This window comes from Polistes canadensis, unplaced genomic scaffold, assembly GCF_001313835.1.
Source record: "Polistes canadensis isolate GaletaPanama2010 unplaced genomic scaffold, ASM131383v1 scaffold_29, whole genome shotgun sequence".
NCBI lineage: Eukaryota > Metazoa > Arthropoda > Insecta > Hymenoptera > Vespidae > Polistes > Polistes canadensis.
Genome location: NW_014569576.1, coordinates 152,894 through 165,925, shown reverse-complemented (window position 1 = coordinate 165,925; position 13,032 = coordinate 152,894). Strand labels below are relative to the sequence as shown.

Here is a 13,032-nt window from a genome sequence, read left to right as displayed (position 1 = left end):
AAATTAAGTTAAAAAATTCCATATACATATATTATATCCCTAATGTATAGGAGAAATAAATAAAGCGCATAAAAACTAAAAAACTACCTTCATATGCAAGAGAATTTTAAAATTCACCTGAAGAAACATAAGTTTTAATTTCATTCGTATTCAATTCTTTACGTATCGATTAGGAAATAGATGAGACGTAATTTATACATATACGTAATTAATAATGTATTTGTTCGCGTTAACATGTTTTATCGGTATCATTATATACAAATTCGCGCATAACTAAGTACTTAAAGAAAAACATACACAAGAAGGAGATGATATACAATATAAAGAAGAAGGCTAGTGTAGTTTTTGGGATGAAGGATCTTATTTTTAGGAAACTATATACGCGCGCATTTTAATATAACTTATTTAATTAACGCTCCCTAAAGTTTTGTATTTAAATGACTATGACGAAATATATATATATATATAAGAGAGAAAAAAGAAGAAATAATGAATTATTTTGGTGAGTTATTGAGACAATACAATTTTATTTAAGGCAATGATAAAGCAATGGATCTTCTTATTGGAATATATCTATATGCGTACTTGAGCCGATTCAATGTTTAAAACTTAAAATTACAAATTTAATAATGCTGACACATTTAGCGATTTTTCTTCGTAATAAGAGCTTAAAATTTAATCATAATTATCATCAGTTCTGAAATTTAACAACGTATCTTAACACACGCGAGAGAATGATGCATAATTGTATGTATGTATGTATGTAAATATTTGACAATCAAAATAAAATTTTCAAATAAAACTTATGCAGTTATACAGTAAATCTTTGACATTCATGAAAAGAAATGATGCATTTTGTTTATCGTAATTTTTAAACATCAATTTTAAATAATGATATTAAACAGTCGACGAAGCGACTGAAAGAAAAGAAAATAATATATATATATATATATATATTATAATCGACGCTATATGCTACCTGCAGATGTTATTATATATCACCGCTTTTCATACAATCAGAAAATTTAAATATTATTTTACTATAGTAGTACTCGACATTAATTTTATTATTTATTTTCCAATCGCATAGACATGTAAATCTATAACGATTGTTTTTCTTTTCTGTTTTTTCACCGAACATCACTCTCACAAGATACGATTATTAATTAAATCAGATATACATCTGTTATATTTTTACGTGGAACTTTCCTTCGTTAAGCGACAGCAAACATGATGTCGTAGTAAATAATAATATAATAATAATAATAATAATATTAATAATAATAATAATAATAATAATAATAATAATAATAATAATAATAATAATAATAATAATAATAATAATAATAATAATAATAATAATAATAATAATAATAATAGAAAAATTTACATCAAGTCCATCGTACCGCAACCTAATCAATCGATTGTTATTAATTATTTAGGAAAGGAACGTGAAGAAGCGCCGAGAAAAATAGTGTTGCGCGTCTCTTTACTTTCTCTTACTTTTATCCACCTTCTTGACATGAGGGTGATGATGGGTTTTGTTTCTGGTACCCTTCGGATAATCACCGTGATGCGCTTTTACAGTCTGGCTAATCACCGTAACATCATCACCTCCTTCAGCGACCTGACGACTTGTCGATACTTGGTCGAACCTGATAAAATAAAAACGTGACAAGAGCGGGAAAGTAATGTAACCACGATCATCATCAATCGTCATCATCATCTCCTAACGTTTTGCTTAATTTTAATTAATAACACTTTCTTAAATTTTTATTTATTATATATATATATATTTTATCTAATATATCGCCACGATACGATCGCTCGAGAGCTAGAAATCCTGTCATTACCATACACGTCTCTTATCTTAGTTTATATTTTACGGACATTCCGTTATAAATAATACATTAAAAATGCGTTTGGGCGCGCACACACGCATACACGAAAGTAAAGAAATAGATGAAAGGAAATATAGCAAGAAATAAATAAATTGCGAGCGAGTAGCCAAAAATTATTTAGTAGTCTCAAAGAAGCCAAAATAGTTGGTAAACGATTTACGAATATATATATAAGGTAAGAAATAGATGAAAGCGAAGAAAATAGACAGAAGAAGAAGTAGAAGTAGAAGTAGAAGAGAGTAGGAGAAAAGGCAGATGAAAGAATAGTAAAGATAGTCTCGACGTTGATCTTGACATAGAGAAGAAAACGCGACTTCTGGATATATTGGTGGTAGGTAGCTGGATGCCGTTGGATTAGCAGTACTTCGAAGTAGAGATATTTGAAACGTGACGACGACAGGATATATTTTCTCGATTGCCGATGAAAGATCGAAATTCGAATTGAAAGTTTAATTTAACTGTACGTTATTGACTGTGGTACTCCGTTCACCGTCTTTGATTTTAGGACGTCGTTCTCGTATGACATTATGGTTTCCTTCCCATCTTCGTATATCCTGATGACAAAAAAAAAATCAAATAATTAGATTACTGGATGGATTTAAATCATTTTACTTATTTAAATCAATAGTTCCCAAATTATGTAATAACGTTTCAATCTGCTCCTCTTTCTCTTCAAAGATGATCCAGGGGATATTTTAGAGAATTGAAGAAGGTAACATCTAGTAATCTTTTTGTTTAAAAATTTATAGGTCTAATAATGAGTTTGGGAACCTTTGATTTAGATGACGTTAAAAATGATAAAAGATTAATTGTGTCTTCTACTTTCTCTTCCAATTTGTTTCACTATATCAGAATCATCAAAAATATATTTATGTATGTATTTATTTCGATCATTACTTTTTGGTGGTGATCTTTTTTCCATTGATGAAACGTGTCGAAGTACTGGTCCTTTTAACTGCTGCCCCATGGCTGGTGGTTACGTCGAAAGAAGGAAATGAATTGAATTCGGTAAACTCCATACCACTCAGTGGGTTATAGAACGGTGAATGAATACCTAGACGTCCAAACAAGGATGTGCTTAAACTGTTGTTAGTACCAATACTACCTTGACCTCGTCGAGTAGCAGATCCGAATAAGCCTACATAATCGAAAATAAATTTTATTATATACTTAATTACGTGCTATATACTAAATTATATGATAAACTTATTTTTCATTTTATTCAAAATTGGAAATGCCGTGTACTAAATATAAGATTTTTTCTTGACATCACGATAATTAATAAATTCACAGAATAATGCTACAAAATTCAATGTATGGACCTAGAACACGCTACTATTAATTCCGTCCATAACTAACTGGCTTATATGACAAACTTTTACCTAAATTATTAAAAAAAATATACACGGTAAATCAAAAGTTTTGACGTGATATTTAGAATCACCTTATAATAATATAAAACTACGATTCTAGAACTTCTTTACATTATATATATATATAGAGAGAGAGAAAGAATAAATAGAAAGAAACATATATATAATCCTATTATACTATGCCCTAAATTATGTTTTTTATTGTCATTATGTATATATAAAAAAAAAAATGTTTGACTAATCTTTATAAATCTTATTAAAGATTTCAGACCCATGAATGAACGAGTAAAATAATTGTTGTTTTTTTAATTACTATCAAAGGGATCGTCGAAGGACGAGGCGGCAAAGAATTCTCTGAAGACCTCCTCCGGATCTCTAAACACGTAGGTGGTAAAGAATGGCCTGAAGTCACTTTCATGACGTCTCTTGCCACCGTTCATCTGTAGACCCTCCTTGCCATACTGATCGTAAACACGCCTTTTCTTTTCTGTAAAAATCGTACAAAAAGAAAATATCATATTAATCATTTCTCAATTTGATATTAAAAAATAAAATTAAAAATAGCTTTTCATATAACAAGTTTTATTCGTTCCAAAATCCAAGAAGAAGCAGCAAGGGAATTTCTGCGAATTTCAACGTGTGTGTGTGTATGTGTTAGTCAAATATTTACTGGGTTTGGTTTATGTTGTTGTTGTAATTGTTGCTTTGTTTTTTTAATAAACAAGGAAATTGGCATGGAAAAATCATTATCAGAGAGAAAAGAACTAATCGAAGTTATATATGTTCCTTTTCGAAGAAAGAAAGAAATGAATAGAATATAATTTTTATGTGTATAATATATAGGAGAACAAAATAACGAGTACTATAGTCAAAATGTTAGTTCTTTTCTCTTTTTGTTTTTAAATCATTGAGGAGGACACGGAGACTGCTTGTTAAGAAAGAAAGAAAGAACTCTGCCAACAAGGTGCACTCATTGTTAACTAATTTGCGCATATCAAGATGATGAGTTACGCTTCTTGAAAAAGAAAATAAGCGAGCGAATCCGGGACACTCTCTCCTTTCTCACCATAATGAAAAATAAGAATAATTTGTATTTCCGTCTCTTTTCTATACCTCGCGTTAATTTGCTATTATATGAATTTAAAAATATATATAGAGGGGGAAGAAAAAAGTGCACATAAAAATGAAAGATAAAACGATTACAAAACAAAACAATAAAATAAAAAAAAAAAAAGAAAGAAAAATACACTTATCAAAATAATATAAAATTCATACGACAAAAATCAATGATTCCTTTTTAGTTCCTTTTAAATATCCTTAAAAACACTCGCAAATGAACGCACACGGAATAGAAAATTTGATCTTAACAGAAGGTTGTTTGTTCTTTAGGATTCACAATAGAAACTCTCGTGCATAAAGGATAAAATATGACAAACTACGAGTAACAAATAAGGGAAGGATCATCTATTTTTTTCCTCTCTTCAACGATATTAAATATGATCAATGAAACTACAATTTTTCTACTTGCTATTCTTAATACGATTATGTTCAATCCTATGTTTTATCCATTATTAATTTTGACTTCTCCAGCTTTTGAAAATGTTAAACTTCCTGGTCTTCCCCCCCCTTCCCCACCCTTATTGATTATTTGCAGCAATTAAAAATAGAATATAAATTCAAATGAAGGAAATTTTCAATGATGGTAGAGGCTAATCTTGTAAAGCCTTTTTTCTTTTGACAATTATTTCTGTTTTCTAATTTTTCTTTTTCATTTTCTTTTTTTTGTTTTTTTTTTTAAATGGTACCAAAGTGTCGCTGGAAGGGAGAGTCAAAGAAACTCCGGAAGGTGAATCCACGGCCTGGCCTTGAGGACGCCTTCTGATACAATCGCTGGTCGTAGGTTCGTCTCTTCGCATCTGAACACCCAGACCAAAGTGCCATGAGATTGTGTCCGGAAACAAAGATTTTTCGTTGAGCTTCCTCCTTCTAAATTTTGCTTTCCGAGTGTGAATTATTTTTCTTTTTTTTTCTTTTCTTTTTTTTTTTTGGATTGTTGTTGGCCATTTCTTTTCCTTACCGTAAATATTTTATAATCGCTCAACACGTACGAAAAACGAAAAGAACAAAATGAAACATAAAATAAATCAATTAAATTAAATTGAAAAAAGACAATTAACATAATTGCAGAAAATCATTAGATCTCTTGAGACGAAAGGAAAATTTTACGAGCAACCAGATAACGTTGTGAAATAATTTTGTTCTTTTCTCCCCTAATCTCTCTCTTACAATTTCGTTTCACGTATATATAACAACTATATATATATATATATACAATAATTAAATAATAATAAGTATGCTAGGGCTATTTTTGAAAAATTAGCAGCTTTTCTTTTTTACGTATAAATTTCATTTTTAATGTATAAAAAAACAAGAAATAATGAAACGGCGGCTGCAATTTTTTTCAAATAGTCCCCTTGCATAAAAGCGTTTAACGCGTGGAAAAAAAATAAATAAAAGAGCTAAAAGCGTGCGTGTTTTTTGAGATAGAGATAAAGATAAAGACAAAGAAAAAAAATATAAATTGTGAATTAGTTGTTTATCACGTCCAAAAATAAAATTATTAATAAATGTGTCGCAGAAAAGTTGGACAGGGTAAGATTAGATAAATTCAACAAATAGGATAAGGATAAGATCTTACCCTGTTCAACTTCCCTGCGACACATTTATTAATATAAATTGTTTTCTTTTTTTTTTTTTTTCTAATTAAGAAGAAATTATTTCATGTATTTTGTGGGATTTGCTTTTGGAAGAAAAGCTTTCATGCGAAGCACGTTTCTACGCCTATGAAAGAAATTTATTCTCGTTTTTCTTTCTTCCTTTTTTTTTATCTTTTTTATTCAATTTTCTTCTCCTTTCTTCCTTCAAAATATTCGGATTATCGATTGAAAAATAATTTAATCCTTTTTTGTTTCACCCCCTCTCCCAACCCATAAATAATATTTTTCCCAACCCCTCATTTTTGTTTTATTTTAAAATTTATAAATTTATCGATCCCTCTCGTGGATTAGATATTTGTTTTTTTTTTGTTTTTGTTTCTTTTAATATTTTTTCCTTTTACTTTTGGCCATAAGCTAGAAAAATAAATCCTTACCGTCTATCAATACTTCATAAGCTTCGGATATTTCCTTGAACTTCTTGTTTGCTTCGTCTAAATTTTCGGGATTTTTGTCTGGGTGCCATTTCAACGCTAATTTTCTGTATCTGTAAATATCAAAACGAAATCAATAATTATCTTACAAAATCATGGTTAAAACTGAAATTAAAGAACAAACAAATATATATATTTAAAATTGAAATATACGGAAACACAATCGATCTCAATAAATATAGGAGAATAAATTATTAAATACTATAAGAAGTTAACAAAATTTAATATTTTACAAGGATATTTTATTCAAACTGGTTTACCCAGAAGAAGAAGATATATTTTATTATGATCGTCATGCTTTACTTTCAAGCATCGAATATACAAGACCCGACCAACTGTTCTTTCGAAGTTCGAACTTGGATGATGGCCAAAATACGGTTGCTCTACTTGTTCTTATTGCAGGAGCTTTTCATTCAATTTTTCACCGGTTTACCCATTGAGAAAATGTATTATTCATGTGAAATATATTTAAATGTTTTTACCATTAAACAAAACCAAAAAGAAAAATATTCAAATAATGATAACCAGCATTTTTTCGCTAAAATCTTACAACACCTTTTAATCTTCTCTTGAATTATATTCTTTTTTATTTAAAAATAATCGAAAAAAGGATTATGTTATTGTTGTTAATTTAATTGAACTTACGCTTTTTTGATGTCATTGCTGGTAGCAGTTCGTTGTACTTCGAGAATCCTGTAGTAGTCGACCATCGTAATATGTATTTTATGCTCAGATATCAGAGCTTAGGCAACCACCTGTCGAACAATGCAATCCATAGTTAGTTATACTAATTAAGCAAGACCATTTGACCGGCCAGCTGGCAAGTAACTTATGTTAACAAAAAAAAAAAGAAATGGGACGTCTATAAGACAAGATAATTCGAAAACCATGGTCTACCCTAATTTCAATTTCAAATCTATCTTTATCCTTCTCCCTCTTTAACGATAATCATTTTCAAAGATCCTTCATATGTACATGTGAATATTATGAATTTGTTTGTATCGACAAAGATCATTCGGAATAATTACTTTTATTTTTCTTTTCTTCTTTTTTTTTTCTTCAACGGTATAGATAATAAAAAATAAAATAAAAAGGAAAAAAGTAATAGAAAAAAAAGGGAAGCAAAATAGAATAATAATAACAATAATAATAATAATAATAATAATAAAAGTAACGCGTAAGCGTAAACGTTTGTTGAATTGAATCCTTTTATACTCACTCGCTCGATAAACTTATGTCAGAAACTTGGCACTATTTTTAAGCGAGGATAGGCACAATGTTGCATAGCAATCACCTTTAAATAGCAATAACACATATCTCACGCTTTCCGGCCATTTATATTATCGAAATGCATATTTTTATCGATCACACGGTGTATAAACTGAATTCTCCTATTAATAATACTTAGCGAGAAAAAGTAATGAAAATATAGAAAAGAAAATAATCATAATCGAATAATTATTCTAATTTTATATGCAAACAAATTATTTTCACCTATCTTCTAATCGGAAAATTTGTTAAAATAGAACGGGAAAAAAAAATACACATCTGAAAAATTAAAAACGACGAATTAAAAATTATTGGCGACGATAGATCGAAATTAAACGTCAGAAATTGCGATGAAATTGGGAAGAGGGGGGAAAAAATAAAAAATAAAAATAAGGAAATCGCAATAAGGAACGTGCTACACGTCGAGTAGCGTGAGAGCGAATTCTCGGGAGAAAACTGAGCTCAAAGTCAAAGACTGGACCGACGAAAACTCTAAAGTTAGCCGAACCGAGTATCGAAAATAGTATGAAAAGCGTAGGTGGAGGTCATTACGATATTCCATTCCTCTCCTTTCTCCTCCCTCTCCTTTTTTCACTTTTATCTTTATAAAATTTTCATATTATCTTATTATATCCTATTTTGTTAGATCTCAAATATTTCTCATTATATTTATAATGGAGAAAAACGCGCTATTACATTTTTTTTTGTCTAATAATTAATTATTTTTGAAGAAAACAAAAAAATAAAATAAATTAAAATAGTCGTGGAAAGTTATCTTATTTCTTTAAAATATAATCTATCTTTCAAATAATTAATAAATTATTTAACATTTTTCAACAAAATTGTATTACGAATTTAATATAATAATTAATGTTAATGTATATACGTCTCTTAAATAAAAAGATAATATGAAATGTTATTTTTAGTTACTTCGTAATGTTTTCAATGATCAGTACACTATGCATTGACTATAGATACACATGTACGATCCCACTCGCATTCGTGCTTTACATAAATCAATTAATCATATTCATTTTCTCTATAATATATATATATATAATATTTAAGTAAAGTATATTACATATTTAATCCTTTCAACAAAATAACTTCATATCATTTCGATCTATTTCAAAATCTTAATTTCACCGATGCACCACCTTTCGACAAGATCAAAATGCAATTAAATTAAAGCAAAAGATTTAAGATAACAGAGGGAAACGAATTTATTAAGTTCGGGCAAAATTCCAAGGATGGTAAAATTTAACATGCTCGTCATCGACCTAGACACTTAACATTTCTAATCCTAATCCATTTTCAAATCAAATTTTGATACTTTCGGATCTCGTAATTTCATCGAGACGCCGAAATGCAAGCGCCAAAATCAATAATAAAAATCGTTTACATCGAACGAGAGGATAAATTGAATATAAAAATAAAAAAAGTAAAAAAAAAAAGATTGAAAAATAAGAAAATAAATAAGATAAAAAAAAAGAAATAATAACGTTTAGATGTCTCGTAACGAGTTATCGCCGAATGGAGTTCTTAAAGTGGGACAAGTAGAAGATACCTTCATCATCACCTTATCACGACCTTGCTTTTCTCTTTCTCTTTCTCTTTCTCTCTCTCTCTTTCTTCGTTTATAGTTGATAGGTACAAGTTACGTTATAAGCTCTTTCCGTGATGATTAGATCTCAAAGATGGTGTTAGTTCGCAAATAAAAGATAGAAACAGCCATCACCCTACTCCTCAATCTACTTATTTATCTATCTATCTATCTATCTATCTATTTAACTATTTATCTATCTATCTTTCTTTTCGCCCTAGCTTACGTGCACAATTTTTGTTGGCAACTACTACTACTAGTTACTACTATACGATAGATTTCGCAAACTACTGGCTTGAGTCAGAGCTGAACGAAGTTTAGTCACGACACGTTAATATCTCTTGTTTTTTCACGCTTAATAGGAAAGATGGATAGATAAATAATACGAAAAAGAAAAAGAAAACAGAAAGAGAGAGAGAGAAAGAGGGAGAGAGAGAGAGAGAGAGAGAGAGAGAAAGAGATAAGAAGAAAGAACAATTAAAATTAATGTTAATTGCTAATTTTTATATATATTCGCATAAATGTTTATATTCGCGAGAAATGAGATAAAAATATAAGAAGTAAGAGATAAAGCGAAAAACAGACAAGCATATAAGCATATATACTTCTTTTTTCATATTTTTCCTCGAAATAAGAGCGGTTTTGATTAATTTAAACCATTAAAAATGGACGCCAAGACTTTTCTACAATAACATTATTATAAATTACTATACCTATATAAATATATTATTATTGTTATATTACTTTTGATAGTAAAGCTATTTATCAGAATTTACTTACACATTTAAAACTAAACTCATGGCCACAAGTTGAAATATATTTCAATATCAATGTATTATCTTTTCTCATGACCGACGAAGAAATAAAACTCGTGCCAATATAAAGAAGAAGATAATTCGAAATTTTAGAAAAAAAAAAAGAAAAAAAAAAGGTTAGACAAATTTATATGATAAATAAATTGAATTTGAAGTAACAAGAATAAAATGAAATATTGTAGATATTGTTTTCTACGAGATATCAATTTTCTGGCTGTATATGCGTGTCAGAAGAAGGAACAAGGTGATTCATATTTTTCATGTTTAAACGAAATACGAAAGGTGTACTTACGTAGCAAACGCGTTTATCTCCTACGCAATGCATGTTAATCATTTGAAACTAAAGAACGAGTGGGCACTTTTCGAGGTCTCCATTTTGACTTTCGATCGTATGTCGAGAAAATTGTTCTTAACGATCGATTTCAAACAATTTATTACATATTAAAATATGTAAATTAGAATATCGAAATTAGAAAATGTGTTATTAAACAAAAGTATTAATCTTTCATTTTCCTTCTACACTATTCTTATTTGAATTTAATTTGAAATATTAAATATAGCAATTAATTCGATGCCATGATGTTAAATTCATTGCATCAAAATCATCATCTTTATTACGACAAGGAAGTTCAGGCAGTTGATTGAAATAAGATTGATCACAAAGTTATCAAAAATAATAGATGTATAATTAATCTATAAATAAATAAATACTAAATTTGTTTAAAAGGTAACAAATTAATTGCAAACGTCTAATAATTCAGATTTAAACTCAATATTTTATCTCCAAAAAATCTATAAATTTTAACTTAGATTTTTTAAATAATTTAGTTTCAATTAAAGTATTTGTATTTTCCATAACAATGGGGAATAAAGAAAATAATATTAAATCGAAATATGAAAAAATCTTCTTTTTAAAAGATATTAAAAAGAAAAAAACAAATACATAAATAAACAATTTTTGTTAAGGATGCAAAAAAGAAGCGAGAAACGACACCATCATCATCAACATCATCAACATCATCATCATCATCATCATCATCATGATTGTCACAACGTGGTCGTTGTGTCAAGGTGGGCGTCCTTATGTGACTCTCATGAGGGTGGTGACGTCAGATTTACATATATGGCCACAGGACGACGTATTCAAAGAAAAAGGATTTTAACAGAGAGAAAGAATTGTTCCTCTTATAGTAAAAATAGTAAGTTTGAAGAACCACGAAAGATTAGATAAACAAATTTTAAATACAATCTTGAGGAAAAAGAAATAGACACAGGATTAAAGATAACACGTTGTGTAGTAATTTTCGTTTCATTTTCCTTGGATATGTCCACCTGGATCTTGTTTTCTTTTTTTTTTTTTTTTTGTTAAATATGAGTCAGAAACACAACGATGATATATTCTTATTTCTTTGTCTATTTTTTTGATCCCTATGTACACGAATAAATTATTTATACATATTAAAATTAAAGTAAAACAATTAAATATGTTCTAAAAGATTTCCCTTATTTTCTTAACATCATCATTAACATCATTATAAACATTAAATAAAAACTTATAAATTCTCAAAGATCATGTTACACGCGTGTTCCCTCTCTACCTTTCTTTAATTTCTTTTTAATTAAGATACGTCACTAAGATAAAATTTAATCGTCAAAGTTTAATCTCCTGAACGATAAACTAAACTCAACAAATTTATCAACTAACACAATTTATATATACAACTAGTTAAATCCACAATACTAGGCGACAACAGTAAGAAATCGACAATGCAAACAAGCCGCAAGGATGAACGCAAATTTTATCAACTGTTCCTTCCATAACCATCCTCGATTGCGGCACTGTTAAATACATAAATATGTATATGCATAATGCATAATATAACGAGCTTACGCATGTCAACGGACGAAACATATGTATGTAAGTATATATATATATATATATATATGTATATGTATTTGCATTACTTACATACAAACCGTTGGAAATGATGTTTGCAAGACAATTGTTATGAAAAAAAATATGTTAACCGAATAATGAATTTTTAACGATTTGCATTGACCTTTTTATTTTTTTTATGTTAAAAATACTCATATACGAAATACGTGACCTGAATATAAATTGATTGATTATTAAAGTATATTACCAAATAAAATAAAACAAGAATAAAGAAAGAGGATCAAGAGAGTATAAATAAAATAAAATAAAATTCGCAATGTTAGGAAAGAAAAATAAAGTGCAATGTCAGGCTTTTAGAAATATTCATGCGTGTCGTTGGCATAACACCACCTCGTGGTATTGTACCAACGAAATTACGTAATTCTGATAAACAGTAGATTGATCGTTAACCTTGTAATAATAAATCACTTTCGAATGAGAACCACTGTGAACGCTTTAAAATAATCATCTCCCTTTTGATCATCGACCCTATTTTTAATAATTATCTCCTTAGCAACTTAATATCATACTTCCGTATGATAGAAAGAGTCAAAAAAAAAGAGGAGGGGGGAGGGAAAAGGTAAATTAACAAATCAAACTAATTTGTAACGTATATCCTGAAGAGTTAACGAACCGTGTACGATAAATTAGAAATAGATTCGAGGTGGGAGGAGGGGATGGGGGAGAAAGAGAGAACCCGGGAAATTGGAATTTTTGAAAAATTGGCGAATAATAAAAATTTCGTGACAATCGTGTTATACATAGTAATCGTACGATTATGGCCGGATAAATTGATCATAAGACAAAAATTGTGTGAACTTTTTTAATTAAAAATAGTTCCTCTTACTTTACTAGATATAATGATATGGTAACATAGCATCAAACTAATACTAGCGATAACAAGGAGTTCGCGTGCAGGAAACATTA

At 28.9% G+C, this 13,032-nt stretch overlaps 1 protein-coding gene across 1 annotated transcript; it reads right to left on the bottom strand.

The window, feature by feature from the left end:
* Nucleotides 1-1,365: 1,365 nt before the first annotated feature.
* LOC106784041 (dnaJ homolog subfamily B member 6-like) lies at nucleotides 1,366-7,237 on the bottom strand. The gene is made up of 6 exons (XM_014743135.1): nucleotides 7,128-7,237; nucleotides 6,426-6,535; nucleotides 3,588-3,761; nucleotides 2,799-3,039; nucleotides 2,366-2,455; nucleotides 1,366-1,655 (listed from the first exon to the last, which is right to left on the bottom strand). The coding sequence occupies exons 1-6, from the start codon at nucleotides 7,190-7,192 to the stop codon at nucleotides 1,490-1,492; spliced, it is 846 nt and encodes a 281-aa protein (XP_014598621.1). The 5' UTR covers nucleotides 7,193-7,237; the 3' UTR covers nucleotides 1,366-1,489.
* Nucleotides 7,238-13,032: the final 5,795 nt, after the last annotated feature.

What these genes read in the sequence shown, in the direction of transcription:
- LOC106784041 (XM_014743135.1), bottom strand. Translation starts at nt 7,192, where the DNA reads ATGGTCGACTACTACAGGATTCTCGAAGTACAACGAACTGCTACCAGC. An exon ending in AGCAATGACATCAAAAAAGC is followed by an intron (nt 6,536 to 7,127) that starts GTAAGTTCAATT and finishes TGATATTTACAG; the next exon opens with ATACAGAAAATTAGCGTTGA. An exon ending in CTTCGACGATCCCTTTGATA is followed by an intron (nt 3,040 to 3,587) that starts GTAATTAAAAAA and finishes TCGATTATGTAG; the next exon opens with GCTTATTCGGATCTGCTACT.